General features: G+C 38.4%; 2 protein-coding genes across 4 annotated transcripts in view; one reads left to right on the top strand and one right to left on the bottom strand.

The window, feature by feature from the left end:
* Window positions 1-13478, top strand: part of rabgap1 (RAB GTPase activating protein 1) — an 87177-nt gene extending 73699 nt beyond the window's left edge. For both annotated transcript variants that reach the window (XM_088355288.1, XM_088355287.1), the window contains 8 exons: window positions 452-580; window positions 1798-1890; window positions 2400-2510; window positions 3771-3875; window positions 4877-4960; window positions 9297-9368; window positions 11290-11490; window positions 12980-13478. In XM_088355288.1, coding sequence (XP_088211414.1) covers window positions 452-580; window positions 1798-1890; window positions 2400-2510; window positions 3771-3875; window positions 4877-4960; window positions 9297-9368; window positions 11290-11490; window positions 12980-13102 — 918 coding nt within the window. In that variant the 3' untranslated portion in view covers window positions 13103-13478. The remainder of the gene's footprint in view (window positions 1-451; window positions 581-1797; window positions 1891-2399; window positions 2511-3770; window positions 3876-4876; window positions 4961-9296; window positions 9369-11289; window positions 11491-12979) is intronic.
* Window positions 13479-20107: 6629 nt separating this feature from the next.
* strbp (spermatid perinuclear RNA binding protein) overlaps window positions 20108-27380 on the bottom strand; it is a 111489-nt gene continuing 104216 nt past the window's right edge. For both annotated transcript variants that reach the window (XM_088320356.1, XM_088320355.1), the window contains exon 20: window positions 20108-20289. The gene's annotated coding sequence lies outside the window, so the exon portion shown is untranslated. The remainder of the gene's footprint in view (window positions 20290-27380) is intronic.

Genomic DNA, 27380 nt, shown 5'->3' with positions numbered 1-27380 from the left:
GTCTTGTTATCTTATTTTACTACATCTTAAATTGTTATTTTAGTAAAATAATAATGAGTCTACTTTTCAAACTTTTTTTCTAGCAGAACAAAAATACATAAAGTAATCTGGTATTTTCTGACTTTACTTTAAATACAGAACTATTTCTCAAAATACGAATTATTTGACTTTAAACCTAAAGATTTTTCTTTTGATAAAAAAAATAGAATATTTGAAATGAGCAAGAAAAAAAATCTACCAGAGGGGCTAGAAGGACTTCTGCAGTGGGGGAAAAAGCTGTAATACCAATAACTGGCGGATCTATCTTCAAATGTTTTAAGCACATTAACCAAATCAAATTGATCAATTTTAGTTGCATAATTTAACATTAAACCATTTGCGAAATGATTATTCATGTAGGAAAAAGCCAGAAATGTAAACCCAACCCCATTTTGTTATGTATTTTCCTCAGACATCCAAAGACGATCTGATCCAGACCGACTTTGAGGGCGCCCTCAAATTTTTTCGGGTTCCAGTCCCCAAAAGGTACCGCTCTGAGGAAAACGCCAAGAAACTCATGGAGCTTGCTTGTAGCATGAAGGTGAGTAAGATAGTTCGTTCACCGCGTTGTTATCAATGACAATAAAAACAATTCAATTCAACTAATTTTTGCAGTGCGGGAAATTGTTGCCCATTATTCAGCACTGGAGGGTAAAATCAAAGTTATTGTCATTTTTTTCTCCAACAATCTCGTCTCTATGCCACTCCTGGATTACCAGTAGGGGTCACTGTTGAATTGTGTTTGAGATCAATACGCACACACATCCACTTACACACACTCGCACACAAAATTGAGACCATCTGGCCGATTTTCAGACTTTCAAGGTAACTTAGGCAATACATATTTTTAACCTAGTGTTTCTCAACCTTTCTTTTAACAAGGCACAATCTTTTTTTCATCCAAAATTCTTTAGGCGTATCGTCTGTCGAAAATATATAAAATAATAATCCCCAGCACCAGTTTCATGTTTTGTTTTGAAAGCTGAAATGGTCATGTTGCCAAACTTGACAGCATAGTTTTTTTCTTTTTTGCTTTTTTTTTTCAATTTTTTTTTTTTCTTTTTACCGTTGGCAGTTACTGTGGCTTGGGAGGCATTTCAAGTTATTTGTTTTAGTTTATATATTTTACTGTTCTTAACCTCTTTATCTAAATTTTGATCATGTTTTTCTATTAAAATAACAAAAATGATATCTAAACTGAGCAGAAAAATAATTATTCTACTATTATTTTACTACTATTTACTACTAGAACTGAATATATGATTTTTTTATTTTAATGTGTAATATCAAACACTTTCGTCAAACAAAATCCGGTATTAAATCCATTTCCTGTACTACCTAATGAACAAATAATTAGTATGAAAATAGTAATCTGTGCCACCAACTAATATAGATGAATGGTACTTGGCTGATAACTGGAAGAAAGCAAAAATGCTTCTTATAAAAGATAGAATTAGGCTGTTTCCTGCAGCAAACAAGAAAAGGTCTCACGGCACACGAGTGTTCCCCGACACACTGTTTGAAAAAAAAAACTTCTCACTCAATTGAAGTCTGTGTGAAGCACATTGTAAAGCTCTTTGGGAGGTCTTCATTGACTTGAAAAGCGCTATATAAATGTAGACCATTTACCATTTACATATGCTTGAGAGTGTCCTATTTTGTACTTGCAGGGAATTGTAATATTATGTAAGAATCCCGAAGCGCTGATTGTGTAATGTCATATTCCTCTAAACCAACATATATGCTGTCACTTTTCAGATCAGCCAGAAAAAGCTGAAGAAGTTTGAGAAGGAGTACCATACCATTAGGGAGCAGCAGGAGCAGCAGGAAGCTCCCATTGAGAGATATGAGGTTCCCCCCACTCAATTTACATACATTATTGATCATTACCTTTTTTCTTTTGGGTCTTGAAATATTGAGATGAGCCGATGCAAAAAAAAAAAAAAGGTTCTTAGTGATTTGTTATTGGGTACTGCTAGCTGCTACTTTATTCCTTGATTAAGGTGCTATGCAAAAATGCACGATTACAGGTCATACATTATATATACTGTGTTATAGTAGTCAGATTGAAAAATGTGTTGTTTTTTAAAACCCTAAATGTCTTTGATAAATAAGTACATTGTTCTAGTCTTGATGTTTTGTTCTTTTCACCATGCTCATGCAAGTCATGTCCTGTTAAACATTACAGGTCTCGGTTCACTTCATTAGACCCCGGTTTGTTCTCTCCTTTACATTGTTTGGTTCATTTGCAACTTTCACTTCCTGTTTCCCGCTTGGCTAAGCCCTGCCCACTCTCGTCTTCTCGAGCTATCTTCCCCATTTGGTCTTGTTAATAGTGACACTTCTGTCCTCACCTGCAGAGGGAGAACCGTCGTCTGCAGGAGGCCAACATGCGCTTGGAGCAGGAAAACGACGACCTGGCACACGAGCTGGTCAGCAGCAAGATCGCCTTGCGCAAAGACCTCGACAACGTGAGTCGCAAAGAGAAGGCTGGCGTTTTCTGTTTTCATGTGATGGAAAAAACATATCGGGCTTCATAGCAGTTTAAATATAATCTCCAAATATCTCATATTGAGCAAGTTACACAATATTTTGCCAGGAGCAAGCACGATGGCCAACAAATTTTCAATTCATGTTATTTGACCATCTTTTATTTAAAGAAAGGGGTAAAAAAACAAACACCAGACTATAAAATCAAATTGTCACCCAAAACTTGCCAGAAATTTGAACATATACCTTAAAATCCTGTGTACTATATTTGCGGATAAAATTACCCTTATTTGTGCAATTATTGGTCAGTTGATAAATAGTATCGCTTACCACTATTGCATAACACAAGGATCTAGTAAGAGCACCATATCCTAACCACCAGGCTGTCAGGGACATGGATGGTTGTTCACAATTGCATACAATTGGATGCAACGGTATTCGGATCCAGAACGAGGCTTGGAGGGTGCCAGATCCTATCCACTAGACCAGTGGTTCAGGAACCTTTTTGGCTCGAAGAGACATAAAAGTATTTTTATTGGGGGGGCAACTCACACCATATATTTATATTTATATCTAAATGTGAATGAGCGAGTAAGTTTTCTGTCCCTGTGTGCCCTGTAATTGGCTGCCAATCAGTTCAGGGTCTCCCCTGCCCACTGCCCAGAGATGGCTGGGATGGGATACAGCACCCCTGTGACCTTACTCGGTACAAATAATGGAAGAATCCAGATGTGGAATTTTATTTTTCATCGTAACTGATTCTAAGACAGAAATTGATAAAAATCATCACATCTTTATTAGTCTTTATTTGACTGATATAGACGTCATGGGAATGAATACACTCAACACCTCTGATGGCTATGGGTGGCAGTGAAGGATTAAACGGGGTTTTAGTTTAAATTTTATGATGTATAATCTCTGCTGGTATTGTGATTTTTGTTCGTTTTTCACAACCAGATGAAATCAATATAGACAATTTCTCAAATAAAAACAAGGCACACAGATTCAAACCGTGTGCTTCAATACTGTGAAGCAAACACACTTGTGCACTGCCCTGGATTTATCAACCTACAAAATATGATATAACTGGGTTTCAGCACGCCAGCTTAGAGAATAGACGGAAATGCTAATATATGCTAGTTGTCACCCTGCTGCCAATCGAATCACTGCGGCAGCCGAGAAGCTTGTCATTTGGGTTAGTGTCATCTTTGTCACCCCTGAATCTGTTTTGTGTTTGTCAGGCCGAGGAGAAGGCCGACGCTCTGAACAAAGAGCTGTTGCTGACCAAACAGAAACTCGTCGACTCCGAGGACGAGAAAAGACGGCTAGAGGAGGAGTCGGCGCAGGTCAGAGCGCACCACGGTTTCAGATTTATGAGGCGATAAAATTGAACGTTTCAAAAATAATCACAACTTGTCGTCATGCCCCTGTGTACTCTGCCACAGTCAAAGCGTCAAATGTCGATACTTTGCACTTCAGTTGTCGCTGCTTCACTCCTTTGCAGGGAAAAAAAAATTAATTTAAATAAAAATATAACTGATGGTTCCCACTTAAACGAGGAATGTTTTGGGCAGCCAAGATTCAAGCCAATTGGACATTTAATTAAAAAAGAAAAGAAAAAAAATATATAAAAGATCACCAAGAAATTCTTCCTGCACTTCTATATAATGTTTTAGACAGCCAAGATTCACAAGATCTCTGATGCCGATTGGCCAATTCATATAGTAGTGTCTCTCACACTGTATTGTGACCTTACACCTGCTCTGCATTCTCCCTGCCTCTCGCTGAGTATAGTTTGTGTCCAGTTATGTCTGTCATGCCTCCTAAACGATGCATCGCTGTCTCTCTCGCTCTCACTCTTGGTAAGGCTCAATCAAGGTGCGCCCCCAAAAAAACAAAACATCTACTAACTGTAATATGGTTTTAATTTTTTCTCTTTCCATCTCTCTTTTTGTCTTCTCTCTCTCTCTCTCTCTCTCTCTGTAAGTTGGCATGTCTGCTCTAATGAAGGATGCCCAAAAAATAAAATAAAATAGTGCGACACTAGTTTGTGGATTCTCACTTTTCTGGTCCCCATTAACTGCTAAAACCGAGGGATCTCTCTATAGCTTCATTTTCTGTTGTTTGGATTGAGAAAGCGTGGGAGGGACAGAGATGTCACCTTTCCTGTGACATTTGGCGTCTTTCTGGTTGCAGAAAAAAAAGATGGATGTGCTTGCTTAGAAGATGTGACTCTGCCCTCAGCGTCAAGAACTAGTTGCCTCCGCTTTCGGCTGCATGGCAGCCTCTGTAGGCCACATTTGTCCTTGGTCCACGACCTCTAAAATCTTAATGTATGCGTTTACAGCTGAAGGAGATGTGCAGACGAGAGCTGGACAAATCGGAATCCGAGATCAAGAAGAACGGCTCCATTATCGGGGAATACAAGCAGGTATCATTTCTAATTGTATTTTCTGCATGCTTTGTAGCTGAAAATGTATGAATGGCGTCAGTGGTGTGATGAAATGCGATTTACACATTTCAAAGGCTGCGGTTTAACGTGCCATTGGGAAGGGTTAACTGCTGGGAGGGATGTCAAGGCTGCAATCAAAGCACGCCTTGCTCGCTGCACTTAATATTCTCTGGGCTATGCTTATCACCAAACCTTGAGGCAACTATCATGTTTGATCTTTTTCACCTCTATCCCTATATTTGCTCTTTTTACAAATGACAGATATCAAATTAATTGGATTTATCTCCCAGACCAAGTTGGCCATAAAATTAGTTCCGTACGATAATCCAATTATAGATCACAATGAAGTTCGAAGCATAATGTAAAAAAATAGCAGAAAACTTGACGAGGTACGACGCTTTTAATTTTAAAAACAAATTTTTGCTTTTCTCTTTTATATTCTTTTTGCAATATTTTTTTCCCGCTTCATCAGTTTTTAACTCTTTTTTTTATGTGGATTTTCTACATTATGAGAAAAATATGAATAAGGAAAAAAAAGGGAAATGAGATAAATAACAAGGAAAATTATTATTTTTCGAAAAGTGGATTTGTTCATTTTTACCTCTTGACGTGTAGCATTTGATATTGACAAGTTTTAAATGGACACAAATAAAACATTGATGGCCATAGCTGTAAACACATATTTAAAATAGTGAAAAATTTGTGTTTCCATTTTGTTATAACCTAAATTTATAGTGATAATTGTGGCATTGCGGTGTTAACTTGTCCTTTTATTAATTCAAATTTAAAATGTAATTCATATAAAAGCAATATAAAGACATTCTAGACAAGAACAACATTGAATATCAACACCATCTTTTATAAGCAGTCAATTTGGTTAATCTAAGATGTTTAAACTTGGGCAAGACACTGAACCCTCGATAAGCAGGTAGGAGCCTTGCATGGCTGACACCGCTATCGGTGTGAATGGGTAAGTGTCAAGCACATTGTAAAGCGTTTTGGGAGGTGTTCAGTGTCTTGAAAGGTGCTATATAAATGCAAACCAGCTATGCAAAGAATGATAGGTCACACGGCCAATTACATTTTGAGAGAAAATTGTTTTTTTTTTTTAATAGTTGCTTGATCGGTTTATTTAAAAATAAGTACATCCATAATTGTCGAGAGCAGGGGTCTCCAACGTGGTCGCCCAAGACCTGTTCTGACAATGGCTCACCAGTGTTGGGTCATTGTGATTTTTTTAGTAAATCTTTTTTTATTGAGACTATTTAACTCTCCTCTCAATAATTAACCTGGTAGCAACATACTAATAAAATGATAAGCTTTTAATTTAAAAATGCATATATAAATGTGTGCTATTGCAGTGATAAGTAACAGAAAGTAGTTCGCAGTTCAAAAAAAAGGTTGGAGGACCCTTGGTCTAGAGGGACTGGATGTTTTTTTCATGGGCTTAAAAAAATGCCCAGTGAATTACTTGGTACACCTGCAATAGTTGTAGTATGTGTAATATATCTAAGATACAGCTTTAAAAATAACCTTGGACAGGAAAAAAAATAAACCGCAGTCAAAATATATGCCACCAAAGAAAGTTTCGACCAATGTTGTTCCCAGTGGTGTGTAAAAGCCTTCATTTAAAAAAGTGATATGTCACTCAGGTCTCCGAGAAACAAGGGGATGTTGAATATTGCTACGAGCCGGGTTATCCACAAATTATGAATGCTTGACTCAACCTTGCACACATGTTGGGGCTCAGTTGCACCATCCAGGCTGCTAGCTGAGTTATGTAGCGACGTCACATCATCATTACAAGAAGGCTGCATTTATTTGACGGCTCTTCGTGCCCTGCAGTTTTGATGTGATTAGTAACTGAGCTGAAAATGAGCCGAGGCGGAGTAGCGGCAGCCGCCATTAATCAGCACGCTGAACACAGCATACCTTTGCTTAGCCTCAATGTAAGCAGACGCAGGTAGTGAGAATTCTATCAGCTTGTTAATCAAAGCTGTACTAACACTCGGAGTAGAATGTTTCCCCCCCTGCATAAAATAACTGCACAGTCAGTTCTTCACACAGACGTGTTGCCTTTGTTACTTTGCCAACGCAATTTTTCACCAGCCAGGAAATTTTCCAATCACTGCTAAATTTTCCTGGATGCTTTTCATACAAATATTTGTTGTGGAGGACGATTGGCCCATTCCAAAACAGTATTTTTCATCCGGTGAAGGAAGTGAGCACAGAAATTCGCAAAATACGGGGTTGATGATTTATAGAAGGAGATACTGAAATCAAACACTAAATGTATTGTTCAGTGCAAACAAAAACGTTTCACTGAACCGCACCAATTTTTTTGCTCATTCATTCACAAGGTGTTTTTGGGGTACTCGTAGCACCGAACTCGCGGACAATCATGTCAACTCCCTTTCGTATTTTTTCATGTTACAAAAAATACTAAATGTGCCCTTTAAATGTTTGCCGTCTTGGCTTCTTATCATCTCATTTGCACAACATTAAGCACTAATGAGCGGCATCGTTTTCAAAATAGAACGTCTTTGTTCCATAAATTATCCTGCTTGAGAGCGAAAGGTACCTCTATCAAAACGGCGTGTCCTCCCGCTGAACTCTGCGAAGACTGAGAGCATATTCTGTCTGTGAGGGCCCTTTTCATCCTTTTAGGATGTCATCCTGTCACTTGATGTTTGAAAAGCGAACCCTTCACAGATCCTTTGCCTTCCTTATTGCCATCGCGGAGGTGTTACGCAACACTCGCGTATGAGCGCGGACAGACATAGCAAAAGGAGGGCAGACAAACCACAGTGATTTGAAACAAAAATGGCCTTAAAATAATAACATGAGTTTTAATAGTAAGTGTAAATGCTACTGCTATCAGCGTGCGCGATGACTAACTCAAAGTGTTTGGTTCTCACATCAAGCTGTTCTTGTGATGAGGGAAGATGGAGGTGATAGATGGAAGATGGAGATAAGTAAGGCCGGAAAATTGCCGTCTATTCTTTGATGGGCTCAAAAGCAGCCTGCTTGTTCTCATGATTCTGTCCGTTTTTTTTTGTATTCGAAGAGGTGTGAGCAAACTGTCTTTTTGTTAAAATTGATCCATAAATGTTCTGGAGCACTATTGGATTCAGTCTACCATTCAAGATGATTTTGTTCAGCCGGTAGATTATTTCTTCTACTTGAAATGAGGAAATATTTCTTATATGGCAGTGATTAGTGTATTGTTTAAGACGGTGGACTGGCGACCTTTTCTGTAGCAAGGACTGGTTTATTGTCTGCTATTCCTCGCAGCCTTGCCCAATAATAATAGTAAAAATAGTAATTATGTTAATAATCTTAAATAATTTGTATAATAACCACTATTGTTAACATCTAATGCTTTTCCTATGCCATGTATATCTCATCACACTATTTTGGTCACGGTGCACAATGTTGGTTTTGTTGAATTATTTTCCATAATGCTTCATTACTACATTGTACAACGTAGCACTCAAAATAAAAATAGTGTTATGATGAGATCAAATCTAATGCTTTTTCTATGTCATCTACTATCCCAATGGTTCTCACCGCCGCAATCTAGGTTTGATTCCTGTTTCATCCAATGTTGAGCAAAAGAAAATACTTGTCAACGGATTAATCTTTGCTCAAATATGGTAATATATATCTGTAATGCTTTGAGTATGATGCCCAACCAAACTTTGAGTTTTGAACATTGACATAATTCAATTCAAAATCCGTGAAGCAGTGATAACGGAAGTGCGGCGTAGCGAGGAGTCTCTGTATACCTAAAATTACTGCATGCTTTACCAATTTGTTCAAATTTATTCGGCGGGATATGAGGCACATTTTCACATTCCTGATCAAATTGGGGTTTTTAGGTGCGCCTTGCGGGAAATACGGTACTTATTGTCCTTAGTCGTATCTACCAAAGCATCCGGATATTTTTTTTAATTTTAGAGTTTGAGGTTTCATACTGCATAGCATTGATTCAAACCTTTCAGCTGTTCCCATTGCTGCTCAGGTATAATATTTCTCAATCCAAACATCAGTGTTTAGAATCCTGAAAAAGGAAATGGGCATGTACATTAAACGTGAGGACGGCTGGATCAGCCTGTAGGAGCGTGGGAGGTCGATGAAAGAGAAAAGACGACCGAAAAAAGCCTGGAGCAAGACAAAGATGACTATTTGCTGCAGGGAGGATATGCGAGTACAGGAATGCTCATATCGACTAGAGGCTTGGAAAGCTCCATTATAACTGCACATACGATAAACTGGCACCTTTTATAAAAGTGGGTTAATTTTTTTCTTCCAGATCTGCTCCCAACTGAGCGAGCGGCTGGAGAAGCAGCAAGCGGCCAATCGGGGTGAGCTGGAGAAGATCAAAGTGAGTTGCACACTCTTAAACATGGCTGAAATTTATTTATTTCTTTGGCTACACGAGGGTAAACACGAGTTATTACAACAAAAGTCACACACGTCCCACTGCAAAAAAAAGAATAAGGTTAAAGCCGTTTGCAATTAGAAGCAATGGAGGAAGAATAATGGAAGGGAAAGTTTCAATGGTTTTAATGAGGACTGGTCGAAGGAACAGAATTACAGCTCAGCGGATCGTTACGACGCAGCTTCAAGTGACAAGGACGATTACAGGCTGGGCAAATGTAGAGGGATGAGGAAATCTGAAAAGAGAATAGAAAATCAAACGACCATTTTAGAGACATTGCGATCTTCATGTCTAACTAACCAAATGCGACGTCTCCTCAAATAGTTAGGAGTTGAAAAATGAATGCTAGACTTCTAACTCATTCCTTTCATCCTTTTAAGTACCTTTAAGATAGTTACTTTTGGTGTTAGATAAACAAAAAACAGCAGCTAGTGATTAGCATTTATTTGCCTTGTAAAGACTTGAATATGGAAATACATTAAAATTGAAATGCTTGTTTATATCGTAAAATATACTTTTGCTGGAGTTAGCTTTAATAAATATGTTGATTTTTTTTTTTTTTTTTTTTAAATATAATGTATTCTAAATTTCAGATTTTGTCAATTATTTGTAATTGTAGTTCTAGAATTTTTTTTTTTAAACTTAATATACAGTAATCCTTCAGTTATCGCAGTTGAAAGGGACCAAAATCTTCCGCATAAAGTAAAAATCTGCGAAGTAGCTACATTTTTCATAAAAACCCCCAAGGGTTAAACCTACCTTGAAATGATGTCCTTACTGACAGAGTAGTCGACTGTAACAAATAACCAATTATAAATCTAAAAATAAAAACACAGAACGCAGAATTGCAGTTGAATGAATGCTCTTTATTGTAAATATACAAAAGGAAAAATAAACTGGAGGGATTGTCTTTTCAGTGTTGGAAAGCAATTTAGAGAGTGGCTGGCCAGCATCAGGTATCCTCAAATTGTGGCAGGTCTCTCTGTATTAATTAAATACAACCGTACCGAATGTAGCGGTTTCCCAGGAGTTAGTTTCAGGTCTTCCATTTCATTGGTAATGGATTTATTTGGGTTTGGTGCGATTACAGGCTTTTGAGAGTTGTTATGTAGCCTAGCCATAGCATAGGCCGGACCTGCAGCGGGCGCTATTGCCTTCGCTCCCAATCCCATGTCAGCTGCTTCCTGAACCTTATTGTAATACACGGAGCACCTGCCGGTGATCACCATTTCTTTGCGCTCTTCTTACTTTCCTCAGAGTCCGATTTAATTGATTTTCTTTTAAACGTAACGAACCGTTATAAGGTAGCTGTCACCATGCTTCGCAGTTTGTTTTGGTGGCCACATTGTCTTGTTTGACTGACAGCATACACCAATTTATCACAGTTGCGCACAAAATCACGCCCACCTAACACACACACGCGCTCAACCTGCCTTCGATAGCACTTGTTGTCTGCTATAGAATACGATATGTTGATATTAAAGACAATTCAATTCAAAATATATGAAGCAATTAACCAGCAATAAATGAAGCGTGAAGTAGCGAGGGATTACTGTATAACATGTATTGGAAAATCAAAAATATTATTTCATTTGTATTAATTAGTTTGACATTTAAGTGCATTTTTTTATTTTCTTTTTTTTGTTGCTTTTTTGTACTACTTTGATTCTGTTCAGCCAATCATAATAGAAATCCTGAAAAGTAAACCGTGATACAGCGAGGGATTACTGTACACGTATAAAAGGAGAAGGACAACAATATTTGCTTGAACAGAATTTTTTCCTTATTTGATAAGTTTAAGAAAGAAACATTATCAACATCCTTGGGTATTTGTGGCTTTACATTTGCACTCTTCACTCCCCAGGCCAAAGTGGAGGGCTGCGACAAATGCAGCGGCCTTTTCAACAAGGAAGGTCGCGTTCGAGCGCCAGCCACGGTCGCGCCTGCAGGGGACGATGAGGAAACGGATGAAGAGAAGGAGGCTTTGAAGTACCAGCTACGAGAGATGGAACTGGAGCTGGCGCAGACAAAACTGCAGTTGGTGGAGGCCGAGTGCAAGATCCAGGTACCGGAATTTTTGTGTTTGCATCACATCTTGGTGCAGGACAACAAAAGTATGCACTAGGGCTGCAACCAACTAATATTTTAATAGTCACAAACTTTTATTCGTATAATCGGGTAATTATTAATTTTGTGGTAAATTTAGCATGAAGTTGATTTCATTATGTGGCAAATGATAGTAAACACAAGGGGAAATACATCTTTTATTGAACATACTGACAAAAGTTAAATAAAAATACCTATATCTAAAACCAATTGGGCGCAGTGCTCCCTCAGTAGTGACATAAATCCGTAAATAAACCTCTTTCCATTTTTTAGGAACAGGCAAATACATGGCTACCGGTCCATACAAACTCCTCTAAACATGAGAATTTCGATCGACCAGCTTTATTTGGAAGGACAATCGAGTTTACAGGCAGTTCATAAGGCTACTACTAAAGACCACTCGCGACTGCTTACAATCGACTTGTTCCATTATGCACATGCAACAATAAATAAATAAAAAATAATGCAGTAGAATTTGGGGTACATGCTCATTTAAATATAAAGTAGCTTTCATTTTAAATGCACTATAAATTATTACATATAATTAACAGTCTCTGATTTCATACCGGCCAATTGCTCCCCTTATTAACCGCTTAACATTTCCCCGTCCTGTCGGCGGGCCGTCAGACTGTTGAGAAAAAAGTCATGTCCTCACCATGTCACCAGTCTCTGAAATACCACATACCATTGGAAAGCTTAAACTCGTGGGATTCAAGATATGATGACCCTTTTGAAATAAACTCATCAGGGAAACATCACCATCTGTCTGAAACAAGATACCAAAAATCTATAAAGCCATTATATTCACGATAGTCCAGAAGATGCAACCGTGTAAAATATTCACTCTAAAACACACAATAATGCCGACAGGTACAAAAAAAAAATCTGCCTAAAAGCATTCCTGAGACGTTTGACAATTACTGTTGTGTCCATTTGTTCTAAAATTCCTTTTTGAAATAAGCAGACTCGACAGATGACTTTCAGTATAATCGTTGGCCTCTTACCTTTGTTTGACAACACTCTTGGCAAATTGCAAGCTTTCTTTCACATTCCTCAGCCTGTGACAACCTATGAGGGCTTGTATTGAGAGAAAAAAAACATCATGAACAATTCAGCTTTAAATCTTTAAAATATGGATTGATAGATTGGTTAGCCAATGACATTTCAAATGTCATCTTATGTAATTATGAGGCCTTTATTGAAATCAAAGCTGAAAATAAATGTTCGCAAATGCAACCCAGGATTGATATTTACGCGTAAGTGTGCACAATCAAGGATTTACTTTTACATTTACAACTCTTTCACAATATCTAAATTGTGTCAAATTAAAATACATGAATGCAAAATGTTTAGGGCTGTAAACTTAACCTTAGAAAAATGTGTGAAATACAATGTTTAGTTTTTCAGATTTTGATCAAACTTGACATTGTCCGTTCTTCCTCCATCAGGACCTGGAGCACCATCTGGGCCTGGCCCTCAACGAGGTCCAGGCAGCCAAAAAGACCTGGTTCAACCGAACGCTTAGTTCCATCAAAACTGTCACCGGCAACCAAGGCAAAGAAACCGCCTGACCCCAGGATGAGTCTCACTAAGTAAGGTGCCCTCTGCCACGCCCAATCCTTTTCATTTCTGATTAGACTGCAAATAAGTACACTGAGCAAACGGGCCAAGGAAAAAGAAAAACTTTGTTGCCACTCGCCCATCCAGTGTTCCGCTTTACACTGTTCGGCCCGTGTCCTTGTTACTGCTGATATAAACAAGGATGAAGGTAGAACCTCTGTCACCATGGTAACATGACAGACGCACATTCTGCCTTCTTTCTTCAGAAGAGATACTGGCACAAACTACAAAAAAAACACGTTTTCGGTACGTTTTTTTCTTTTTGTAACACGTAACTTCCCTTTTTTATGTATGTTGATGAATGTGATCAATTAAATATTAAAAGTGTGTTGGTAATGAGTGAAAAAGCACTAATGCATGCATGGACGATAGTCAAAGTTTAGTGTTCTAACGGCGCGACAGAAAGATCAAAATGTTAAGACATAATGAGGATTTTAGGGTAATATAGATTATCCTTGAATAATTCCATTCATAACATAATTTAAATATTTATCGTACTCATGACTACTATGGACACAGCGTGCTTTGACATGTTCATGAATAGCAAAAAAAAACAATCTGCGGTTTGTTAGAGCATTAACTCATTCAATGCCATAACATACGAATATTGAGGAAGCCCCACTTCCTACTGTTGCTGCCTATTTCCGGGGAATGAGTGTGTGCAGGCAGCCCCATATGGCGAATAGGCGTAGTGTAGCATAGACAAATGATCAATAGAGCTTCAACAGAGCTTTTACCTTTCGAAAAAAAGATGACCAAGTCCCATCGTCTGGTCAGAGGGGGATGACGTTTCTTGCATGCCCAAGGGAACGTGATCGCCATGGTAACCGAAATTGTGAGATCACTGCACCAGAATATCTGGCCCTGAAAACTTCTTGCAAAGGTATTGCATCAGTTCAGTGTTTTTCCAAGAAAATGTTTTTTTGCAAGTAAAGTGCCCTTAGATATTGGAGGTATAGAAAATGCAAAGAAAGTGAAAGTGCTGCTCTAAATGCATTCTTTCACAAAAAAACTCTCAGAAGTTTTCTTGGAAACGAGTTTTCTAGAAATTAAGCAATGTTCAACAGTTTACTATACAATTGTAAAAGCAAAAACATTTTTTCTAATGAATGAGGGTGGAAGCTTTCTTATGATATTGCATATGTCTATGTAACTACAGATATGTGTCCACACAAAGATGCCTAACTTCCTAGTGTTGCTTCCTGTATTTTGCAAATGAGCGTGTATAGGCAGTCTTATATAGCGAGTAGGCGAAGGGAAGCAGTGTGTTGAGAGTTGCAAGATATGGATATAAAATAATTGGCAGTTAACTCTTCAACATAACTTATCCCTATCAAAAAAAGATAAAGTTCCATCGTCATTGTCTGGTCAGAGGGATGACGTTTCGTGCACGTCCGTAGAATCATGGCTCCCTGAGGGAACGCGATCACCATGATGACTGAGATCATGTGATCAAACATCGAGCGCTAAAAATTTCTTGCAACGTTAGTACATCAGTTCCGTGTTCTTGCAATAAAATGTTATTTTGCAAGCAAAGTGTCCTTGTGTTTATGGAAAGCATTGTTTGAGTATTGGAGATATTACAAGTGCAAAGGAAAAAAAAGCACCAAATTGAAAGCTGAGGAGCTGAAGAGAGTATTTGAAAATACTTAGCTATGTTCAACTCTTCTTTATTAAACATTAGTAAAAGATAGAAACATACTTGTTTTCTAATAAAAGATGTTCAAACTACGCCTATATAGCTACAGAACTGAATTTTCTGAGTTTAGATGAAAAAATTAGCACCAGCTTTTCCAATTTGAGAAAAACATCTGGCATTGAATGAGTTAACATTGAAGAGTTTTTACCTTAATAGACAATCTTTGGGTTGTACCACTTTAGTTGCATTCAATTATTTTAGCTATATGTCCACACAGTGAGTTAATTTCAGAAGGGCTGGCCCCCAAACTTGTGTGTCCGCCACTTAGAAATAAGTTTAAACAGGATAGTCCTGATACATCATGAAAACCTGTGTGCATTTTTTTTAAAATAAAGGCTGGTCCCTACATTGTAATTTATGGTCCCCATGAAAACACGTTTGAATGCTATGTTTACATGCGTCGTTTATGGAGTTGCTTTAGAGTCATAAAATCCTGCACGAAACCAGGTCCATATACGTAGACAGTAACGCCCTTTAGGTGTCCTTTATAGTCCCAATGTATCATTAAAATAGAAATTAATGTTGACATTTGACGCTCGCCATGGTTTATTCAGACTTCCTATAAGCTGTGCGGGGAAAAAATGGGTGCATGTCGTACATTGAGAGTCAAAGAAAGTCAGAAAAGATCAAAGTATGTAACTTCAAGTGTCGTTGAAAACGTGCCAGGTAACATTTGTGTGTTATGTGAATTCATCTGGACTTGAAAGTCAAAATGTGGGAGGTTTGTTTGAATTGATGGGCAAAACGCGTGTATATTATAAATATATAAATACAAACGACTACAATGTTCGTCTTTATGGTTTTCTACTATGTAAGTGCCGCTGAATTATCCACTCGTGTGACTGCTGTTTTCTTCCAATGAGGACAAAACGATACACCGAGAAAACACTGACAAGCATATTTGGACATAACTTAGGACGCATTGTGCTGACTTTATAAAGCTTGAATAAAAAAGATTTGAACAAGCAGCTCTTTGGGTTTCTATGTGAACAAACAAGTATGGTAATGTGAAAGTTAATAGATGGGGTGGGGTGCGGGGGAAGCTCTATAAATAAAAATAAAATTGTGCTCGAAGTGATCATTTGCCCATGTGCTCAAATGAAAAAAAAAATCAAGATTATGAAAAGTTGTGTTCGGGTGAAAAGGCTAAAAATACATTGTTTGTACTTGCGACATATACGCAGTTAAAGTTTTCATTTACAAATTTATCTTAATTTCAGACATTTGTGGTGGGCTGTCAGGGCCAGCAAGGGTTTCTCTGCTGGCCTAACATAACCAGATATTAATATAACTGTAGCAAATGAATTCCATTTTAGATACATTTTCCCCAAGTGAATACATGTGTATAACAATTATCCATATTTTATATTTTTCATGATATATTGGTCTATTTGGTTACACTCTTTTCAGTATTTTTCTTTTTTATCCAATCAGAATTTGCCTCAGCCTGTGTGAAATATGCCCAAGACCTTCAGGATCAACAGTGCTGGCATCTGAGCACTTTAAGTGAAAGGCACAAGCAGCTGATAGTGATTTGCAATAGCCAATCAAACCCTGAGCGGGAGACAGTAAAGCCAGCTAGAAGGCCTCATGTTGAACCTGACAGATTGTGATTGGATACTCAGTTAAATTGAAGGCAGCACTATACAGATCAACCAAGCTCCATCATAGCTTTTTTTGACCCACTACTGTATGGCTGAAAGAGATGACAACGATTTGGTCGCAGTTATACTTTCAAAGCCATCCCTCTCTGTCCGTCTCCCTTAGTTATTCTCCCTCTCTGTCTCTCTCCGTTAATATCACTCTCTGTTCGTCTATCTCCATTAGTCTCCCTCTCTGTCCGTCACTCTCCGTTAGTCTCCATGTCTCCCTCCGTAAGTTTTCCCGTCTTGTTCCGTTGGTCTCCCTCCCTGTCCTTTTCTGTCTCCCTCTCTGTTGGTCTCCCTCACTTTCCCTGTCTCTGTTAGTCTGCTTTTCCCCCTCTCCCTGTTTCTCTCAATTAGTCTTCGTCTCTCTGCCATTCTCTGTCCTTCTCCCCCTTTTTGTAGTCTCCCTCTGCCAGTCTCTCTCCTCCCCCTTTATGTCAGTCTCCCCCTTAGTCTCTATCTTTCTCCCTTATTCTCTCTCTCCCTCTCCCTTTGTCTCTTCCTTAGTCCCTCTCCCTTTGTCTCCCCCTTAGTCTCTCCCTCTCTCTCCCTTAGTCTTTCTCTCCCTCTCCCTCAGTCCCCCCCTTAGTCTCTCTCCTCCCTTTCTCTTCCCCTAAGTCTCTCACCCTTACTCACCTGCTTTGTCTCTCTCTTTCTCACCCTAAGTCTCCCCCTTTTTCTCTCTGTCCCTCTCTCTCTTCCCCTGTCTGTATCTTTACTTTGCCATTTTTGCTTATTTTCACCTTTCCGAACCACCATAGGTAGCATTAAAATAAAGTTTTTTTTAAAAAAAAACTAATCAGACAACAGAGATCATTTTCTTTGCGTCGCTTAAGACTACGTTTCAGGATCCTAGAGGTGAGTGCAAGTTATTTTTAAACTCAAAAGTTAAACGTTAGGTTTTGTGTTGCTGATGATTGACAGATCAAGTGTCCGTACATACGATTATGAACACACTTGGCAATTACGGGCCACGGTGGCCTCGACTCTGATTATAGAGCCTCACTATAAAACGTATCATCATTCGCTCATGCCGCATCGTGAACAATTTTGAGGTTATTTGACACATGGAGCTAAAAAAAATATATATATATATATATATATATATATATATATATATATATATATGTGTGTATATATTTGTGTACTTATGTGATGGGCTTCTAAGACAACGCAGGGGATTGACATTTGGTTTATCTAATGTATTTGTACTATAAGTGGCACAATGCCGCTAAGCTGACGTGAGTTTACACGGTAACCTCCTATCCTGATGCAAAAATAAGAACTGTTGCTAACCAAAACAGCAGCAAAACACAGAGTCCGTTTCATTCATTGAGGTTTAAGAGGCACAGTCAGATTTACAAATATTTGAACCTACGTCGTATTCATCATTTAATAGGCTGAGCAAGAAAGAAATATGTAAAATTTGCCATAAAAAATGTTTTTCTTACCTTTAAGATGCAGTCTTATGCCTTGCTCCTTTTGGATAGAAGACAGAACGGCAATTCTATATTCTAAGGGAAAAAATTCCAAGCAGCATAAAATAAATTATTGGATGGCTTGACCTTCTGCTATCTTACTATTCTAAAGTTTCGATTTGAGGTGTGCCCCAAATCAAAATCCTTGATTTCAATATCGTCCTCTGCATCTGTTGGGCACAGTAGTACCGTGCATACTAGTTGTACAAAAAATCTACATAAGATGTCAACATTTTGAAAAGAAAATCAAATATTTATGATGTTAAATAAAAATGAACTTTAACACTGAATAAATATAACCATTTACAGCGGTACCTCTACTTATGAATGTTTCTACATAAGTTTCAGGTTACGAAGTACCTGAACGAAAAAATATCGCCTCCAGTTAAAGGCTTTCCAGTATACGAAGTAAAAAATACAGAGCAGTACAATGCGCGGTGCTATTAGCCACCGAGAATTTGCCAAATGTTAGCAACCTGGCTATTGCTTAAAATCTACCTGCGTGCTCCTACCATCATGCTCTTCGTGTCACCGCGTTGACAAGTTCTCTACATTTGCCTCACGCATTTCCGATGGATTGTCACATGCCAGCAAAAGCTGACATCATTGGATCAGTATTAATGAAACGCGAGGCAAAAAGGTAAATGGATATTTTATACAGTGGAACCTCGGTTCTCGACCATAATCCGTTCCAGAACACTGTTCGAAAACTGATTTGTCCGATCACCGAAATCGTTTTTTCCCATTAAATGTAAAATCGTTTTAATCCGTTCCAACACCCTGAATGTACCTTGAATGTAAACATGAAGCTAACCCAGGCTAATCGTACGTTCGCGTTATCGTAATCTTCCGTACGGAAAAAAAAATCAGGTCATTTAGCACCCGGGTCCCCACAAAAAGTGACTAGCGCTTCATTGGAAAGGGAGCTCCATTCAAACACCCTGAATGTTTTACGTAAACAAAGGTAACTGAGGCTAATCCTACGTTTGCGTTATCGTAATCTTCCGTACGAAAGATTACGCTAACATGAACGTGTAAAAATAAAAAAAAGGATTATGAATCGGATTTCTTACCTTTGTGGTGGACGGTGGGGAGAGAAAAATCGTCAAGTTTTTCAACCTCTTGCTTATAGCGCTAACTTCCTTAGCCGCATCACTCGATTTCACAGCCTCCTTATTCTTTACTATCGTACTGATAGTAGATTTAGCCATGCTGTATTCACTAGCAAGATCGGAAATTCGTACACCTCTTTCATATTTAGCTATTATGTCTTTCTTAAAGGCAACAGTTGGACGAACAACTTGTTTTTTTTTTCACCTGTCCTGCGTGCACTGACCTTCTTCGGAGGCATAATTAGGGGCTAAAACGCCCGTACGCCGCTCAGCATCGCACCCTAGCATACCGGCGTTCGAACTCCGATTTTTTTGACCGAACAGCGAAGCAAGAATTTCTCGAAATTTTTGGTTGAACTGAGAGGCGTTCAAAAACCGAGGTTCCACTGTATGCTTAATTCTTTGTTTTGATTTTCACATCATGCACCTCTTATAATTTAGCAGAAATCTACTTTTAACATGCATTTGTTTCATGTTTGGATATTTTATGACTTGTTAAAAAATATACTGTATTATTGTGGGGCTTGGAACGGATTAGCGCTTTCACATTTAAAATGCGTCTCTACTTACAAAGTTTTCAGGTAATGAAGGTACTCCCAGAACGAATTAAATTGGTTAGTAGAGGGAACCACTATAATATATTTAATTTTTGTATCTCCTTGATGATGGTGTGTTGATTAGATGAAATATATCCTCATATTTTCATTATATTAAAATATCATACCCGTCAACCTGTACGGTTTTGCCGTACAAAGTACGTTTTTTATGCATTTTAAGACGAGTACGACGTACAAGGAAATCTACGGAAAAACGCAAATTTGTCAATCACATGCGTCTGCTGCCAGGGGAAAAAAAAAATATGGTGTACGATTATTTTGTTAGGGAAAATACGACAGTTTGTACAGGCATGGAGCAGTGGAGGTTGACAGGTATGAAATATTAATATTCAAAAAGCTCTTTTGTATAGGCTCAATAAAAGCAGTTTTAAAGAATCACATGAGGGGAAAAAAACAGTCGAATATCATGACTCAGCACTTTCTCTTTTATTTTTCACCCCCACAAGCATAAATGAAGAAGTGCAAAGCAGTACTGCTGTGACCGTTTTCCTCGCAAACAATGAACGCAGCACATCCTAATCGTCTCCGTTTTGTGGCCTCCTCCCAGTCGGTCGTTGGTGAGGATTACATATTACTCTGTAGTATCCTAGGCGGCATCAGAAAAGTGTTTTTTTTACCACAAAAGATTTTTAAAAACAAACCAAAAAAATCATATTTACAAGATCACGGTACATTCGTTCCGAACGACAAAAAACAGTGATGCGCTGACACATTTCCAGTTGAAAACGTACAATATATAAATGCACGTGGTCCATATACAGAGCGTATAAATATATGGATGTTTACTCGAGGAGTAAATACATTCTACTCTACAATCACAATAACAACATTGTGTACATTCCCAAAAATACATGTCGCGTCCCGCCCCACATGCCGAGAATGCGTGGCTACGTGATTGTGTGCGGGGGACGGAGACCCCTTTAAAAAAAAACAACTCCCCCGCAAACACAAATGATATGATCCGCAGTTATTTTGATCGGCTGTGCGAGGGAAACGTGATGCCGGAGCTATTTATGCCGGCCCTCGGGAATCGAAAGCGCACCCATGCACTACTTTTACGTCAGTGGCTGCATTTGCACTCGCTCGGTCCATTTTTACAAGATACATATATATTATTCCCATTAAATTGTCCCGTTATATGTCATTGTATCTTCTGGAGGGTCAACTATTAAATCGTTTTACGTGTATTTTCTGTCATGGTATTTGAGTATAGTATAATAATATATAAATTTGAGTTAAATAACAATACACACACATCTAAGATCTTTTAAAAGCTTCCCTTAAAAAGTTGAATATTTTCGCTATTAAGTACATGTTAAAAATGCTCTACTGAGTTCAAGGAACCCTAAAAAAAAATCCCTCTGCCTTATCTGCTTTTATCTTACTTTTAGCAAAGCTGCTCGGGGCGCAGGGTTGGGTAGGGTTACTTTAACTGGATTACTTTCAATTACTTTTGGATTACTCCAATACCAAATATGCTAATAAAAGACAAAAGAAGCTAAATATGAAAAAAATTACTAAATTTTGTGCAGGCTTGGGGAGTAACTGAATACATGGAAGGGCAAAAATGATGTTGGCAAGCTGTTTGGATTTATTTTCATTTTTATGTTAGTTTTGCCAGAGAAAAGCCAGGAGAGAAAGCTTACCACGTGTTGTGAGTCATCATTTTATTCATTTTTAGTTTATTTTGTCTTTTATTAGCATATTTGGTATTGGAGTCATCCAAAAGTAATTGAAAGTAATGCAGTTAAAGTAACCCTACGCAACCCTGTCGGGGCGGAACACGTTAGGTAAGAGAAATGGGGAGACAGGGGTGGAGATCAAATTCATGCTCGTCCCGCATTTAGGTTTTTCCATTCTAGTTGTTAATGTAGCATGAAAATGGGGAAAGTAAGAGAAGGCCGGTTCAAAGTACAGTACAGTCCAAACACTTACCCAAAGAAAGACGAAAAAAAATGTTGTTTATTTGGGCAAGTCTAAGAAATGCATGTACTGGCATGTACAACATAAGGAGCTTGACAGAATTTGCAATGATGGCGCGTTCCAATTTCAATACAGCTCCTTAATGTCGAATACAGGTAACCCCGAGACCACCAGTGATTTATATGTTAAGCGAAAAGGCACTGGGCTTTATTCATAAACACACTATTCTTATTCATGGTACCAGAGACTGATGTTAGAGAATGAAAGACATAAACACAAAAAAAATAGGATGAGGGAAACATCTCTTTTAAGGTCATTATATAAATACATTATAAATTTGATGGTGGTATTGTGTTGTGTCAATAAATTATTTTAATCATGGCCGCACATATTCAAAGAGTGAAAACAAATTTTAAACGATTTTTAATTAGTGGTGCGCATTAACCACAAATAAATAAGGTAGATACCGGATTTTATAAATGTTCTAAGCAAAATGATGCTGGGATTTATTCATTATTTGTAATTGTGAATATTTTTTCATGCAAAGGATGGTATTTTATGAAATAGTGATACTGTATTACTATCTGGTATTGGTATCGATATCTAGGCAATGGATGAGTACTGATATCAATATTGGTCTGAAGAAACTTTGTAAGACTGCTTGATTCCAGTTAAGACTGATAACACTAGTGCTTCTGATACCAAATATTCCCAACCGCAAAATTAAATAAATACTTTGATATTGAATGAAATGAATGTCCAATTTTTTGTTGCTTCTGATCTTCAAACCACTAAAAGAGGGTAAGCTGATACTAGAAGTTATCATGGTTTGAATAAGACCGATACAGTCTCTCTCCCCTAGTCTCCCCCTTAGTCTCTCTCTCCCTTTTAAATAAAGTAATAAAGTAAAAATAATAATAATGACATGTTTAACTCCTACCCAAGGGAAGAATTCAAATACTTGAGCCTATATCGTTTTCATATTGGCAATGTTTATCCTATTCCAAAATTTAACCCCCCAAAAAAATTTGTTGACAAGATTTTGAAAAGTGGGTTTGTTTACTTTCTTTTGTGGATAAAAAAAATCTACACAATTGGAAATGTATTGCTTTTACTTTTTTGTTTCGTATGATAGTCCAAATTTAATATGGTCTGTGGTAGGAAAATAGTATTTTATGTTCAGACGCTCCCCTACTTACGACCATTCGACTTACGAAAAAGGGTAGATACGATCGTTATTTTTGGGGATGTCGAAAAATATCCAGACATTGCTGTAAGTTAGATTTTGTATTGTGTGCACCTTTTTCCGAGTACAGGACAGTTCTGTAGTGCTTCTTTCCGCCACTACTGGCATGTGGCGCTGTGAGAGGTCACCCAGCATCCACCCTGAAGAAGAAATCCGCTTCCTCTTCCTAGTTCATGTGTAAACATTCTATACTGTATGTCCAGCACGCTAAGAACTATGACATGTTCATTGTTTAATATCTTGCGCATCCATTCAATATGGTTGGTGTGAAGTGTAAAGGAGAGGCGAGCCGTTTCTTTTGAAATGAAAGTGGAATAAGAGAGCTTGATGCGGTTGAGAAAATGGTTGGAATGTTGTTATTTTTTTGGCCACTTCTTACCACGGAGGAGGACCTCTTGAATTTTTTGTATTTTATATATATACCGCAGCCATATCCCCCTAGTGGGAGTTGGCTAGAGTCATTTCTGACTCTTTTTTTTATTGTTGTCTATCATTTTATACCTAAGAATATTTTGTTTTGTGCGCTATCGTCTATCGGTCCAAAACTATAATATTTGAATAAATAGGAGGGAAATTAGAAATCCGATTCGATTAATCGAAAAAAAAATAATCGACCGATTCATCGATTCCGAAATGAATCGTTAGTTGCAGCCCTAATATATATCTTCATAATTTGTCATCCGGGATATATCAAACCTGGCCCATTTGTGCGTGGCCTAAATTTAGCCTCACAATATATTGGAAAGTGCGTTTTGAAGACAGGCGGAAACGCATCTCTGCGATATTAAATTTCCCGAGCTGGCAGACGGATGATAGCGAACATATTGCGCCATTCGAGCCTGCAAAAGTTTTGATGCTTCAGGTGCCAGGAAAACAAAAAGAAATCCGGGATTTTATCTTCCAGTACTGGTGATGTGTGCAAAAAAACAGACCCTTGAACTTTTGACTATCTGCTCATTTTATAAGCAAAAAATGTGACATGTAAGTGAGAACCTCAAGTGCCAGACACTGAATTCCACATGAATGTGTCAAAGTTCATGTAAGTTGTGTTTTCTGAAGAAGTTCGTATTATTTATGAGCGCTAATATTTTTCCTTATTGCTCCCTTCAAAATCATCAACAATCCATTCTATTCCGTGTTTTAGTCTCTAAAACGTCGATTGTTTATGTCCCATTCTATCGAAACATCCTAAAAAGTTTTTTATACAAAAAAAAAGTCGACCAAAAAATGTCCTCAAATTGTTCCCAAATAAGGGATATCGTTTTCCCCATAGTATTGTATTGAATCCGCTAATTCAATTTATTAATTTCTTCCGTGCCAGGGATTGGAAACCCAAAATGTTGAAAGAGCCATATTGGACCCAAAAAACAACATATGTTTGGAGCTGCAAATAAATCATACCTATTTATAGACACACATAATGCATCCTCTACTTGGGGTGGCATTAGCTCAGGAAGTAGAGCGCTCGTCTTGGGACCAAGAAGTCGCAGGTTCAATTCTTGTGTTATTTGTCAAAGTGTCCTTGGGCAAGACACTGAATCTCTAATGCCCCCGATATCGGTTGGTTAGCTAGTGTGTAAAAAGGAAAAGTGTGAAGTACATTGTTTGGCGCTTCGGGAGGTCTTCATTGACTTGAAAAGCACTATATACATGCAGGTTCAGATCCAGCTACCGGACTTCCTGTGCGGAGTTTGTATGTTCTCCCCGTGCTTGCGTGGGTTTCCTCCGGGCACTCCGGTTTCCTCCCACATTCCAAAAACATGCATGTCAGGTTAATTGGCCGGTCCAAGTTGTCCCTAGGTGTGAATGAGCGAGCGAGTTGTCTGTCCCTGTGTGCCCTGCGATTGGCTGGCAACCATTTCAGGGTGTCCCCTGCCCACTGCCCGATGATTGCTGGGATGGGCTCCGGCACCCCCGCGACCCTATACAAGCGGTGTAGCTAATGAGATGAGATGAGACATGCAGACCATTACTGTTCAAAAGTTTGGGGTGGCTGAGAAATTTCCATTCTTCGCCAAAGGCGAAGCATTTTTTTTCACATAAACACTATTTCTAACCTTCTCATCGTCTAAAATATAATTTCTACTCATTTTGAAACTCATTTGATTAAAACGGTAACTTTTCATGAAAACACACCCGTGTCTGAGTATATTCCCATCTATAGTCATTGGAAACGTTAGGGAATGCATGTTTCATGCTTTTTTGTTCTACAGAAACCATCTCATTTTCCATTATCAAACATTTTTAAGAGCTCCAGAGCCACCTGTTGCAGACCCCGGTTAATAAAATTGGTGAATAAATACATTCAACAGTTACTAAAGCTCTTAAACTGTACAGGGTTTCTGGGTATCATTTCTTTGTCCCGAATAGTTTAATTTGATACGAAACCGATTTGCAAACCTGTGCGTTGGCCAGAATGAATGTTTTGAAGTGACTCTGGAGAGAAATTAGGTTGCTTGCTGCCGGCCTCATTAATGCAGGCCATCTGGAAGGAAATGCATGCTGGGGGCATGCACCCAGACCAGACAGGAGGGGGAGAAGACTTCAACTAGCAAGGAAGGTCGGGTGGCATTTCTCAAGTTTGAAGGTGCTTAGTGATTGCAAATGGTTCAAATTAAAGCTAAACGGTGACAAAATGAATATAATATACACTAGTTTAGTGGGCCACTAGAATTTTTTTCAGGCAAAAGTCCAACATCTTTAAGAAATTTCTCATTTCCTAGTGTCTTGAAATTAAGGGAGAAGTTCTCCTAATGGCCTAAAAATATATTGTCATGTAATAAGAAACATTTATTATAAACTCCAGACGACAAAGCGCACCTGACAAAAAGCTGCATGCTCAGATTTATGAACGAAACTTAATTTTCCCTTTGCATCCGATTTGGGGCCGCAGTGTTAAACAGCCTTACAAATAAAGTGATTTACGTCCGTTTCTTACATTTTAAGCTCCGTTTTTTTAGTTAGTTTGAGAGTTGTTTACGTCATGTGTTTTCGGATCATGTGACCATTAAAGATGGTGACTACAAAAACAAGCACATGTTTACTACTGCGCCAAAAGAAAACACAAATGAGGGATGCGGCATTGTTTCTAGATGACAGTACCAGGGCAACCATACTGTGGAGAATAGTCCCAAATTGCAACACAGACTTCTAACCAGTTTTGTGTTGTTGCAGTATCCGACCAGATTGCATTTTCTTCTTATCAGTCCTCGAGGATTAAAGGAAACTTCAGCGACCTGACATGGACCCCAATAATTTGGAAAGACAATTCTAATGTTTTTTGATGGATAACTTCCACTGCTGTCCAATCCCATGTCGATCTGTGAGTTTAAAATGAGTACCCTTGTAAATATTCAATTAAGTTTAACTTCCTGTTTTGCTCCTGTCACGTATTATATCAGGGGTTGGGAACCAGTTTGACCTAAAGAGTCATACAAGCAAAAATATTTAAAATAATTGTGAGAGCCACGCCGTATTCATTTGAAGACAAAATTCAACAAAACCGCCAAACCCGCTTTCCAGAAAAAAGCTAATTCCCCAGCACATTTCTTTTCACTGTGTGACATTTGATGATTTAATAAAATCTATGAAATAATAACGCCATGTGTCCCATATCAATATAAATATACCAGTTAAAATGTGTCTCCCTTCAGGCAGTTATTTAGGAGTGTTGAGGCTTATTTTGACAGTTTTTCTCCTAAATAACGGTTTCAAAACAAGGTGCCAGCAGTTCTTTCGTAAAAATGTCACAGAAATACTGCAAATGAGGATACCAACACGTGTACCTTCAGTGCAGACGGCGCTGGGCTAGGAGTTTGCACGTCTTTTCCTGTGTATAGCTTCGCCCAAAGTTTTAAACAATGAAGATAGAATGCTTTGAGCTTCCATATACAGGATTATTTAGCGGTTTACAGCCAAAACAAAGCCTGTTGGTGTGACACATTGTAGTGATTTTTTTTGCTATATATACAATAGACCGAACTCAATGGGGGGCAACCAGTAATGTCTCGGTTTAATTCCAACTCTACACTAAATTATTGCACAAGTTCTAGTTTATCTCTGAGCCCTATGCACTCATGAAAAGAGCCACGTATGGCTCGCGAGCCCTATGTACTCGTGAAAAGAGCCGTGTATGGCTCGCGAGCCCTATGTACTTGTGAAAAGAGCCATTTATGGCTCGCGAGTCCTATACACTCATGAAAAGAGCCACGTATGGCTTGCGAGTCCTATACACTCATGAAAAGAGCCGCGTATGGCTCGCGAGTCCTATGTACTCGTGAAAAGAGCCGTGTATGGCTCGCGAGCCCTATGTACTCGTGAAAAGAGCCGTGTATGGCTCGCGAGCCCTATGTACTCGTGAAAAGAGCCATTTATGGCTCGCGAGTCCTATACACTCATGAAAAGAGCCATAGATAGCTCGCGAGCCCTATGTACTCGTGAAAAGAGCCATTTATGGCTCGCCCTATGTACCAAAGAGCCATAGGTTCCCAACCCCTGTATTATATGAA

The sequence above is a fragment of the Urocampus carinirostris genome, chromosome 16 (assembly GCF_059441175.1).
Source record: "Urocampus carinirostris isolate Australia breed hairy pipefish chromosome 16, RoL_Ucar_1.0, whole genome shotgun sequence".
NCBI classification, from domain to species: domain Eukaryota; kingdom Metazoa; phylum Chordata; class Actinopteri; order Syngnathiformes; family Syngnathidae; genus Urocampus; species Urocampus carinirostris.
The sequence above is the reverse complement of the archived record's forward strand: the minus strand, read 5'-3'. Positions and strand labels throughout refer to the sequence as shown.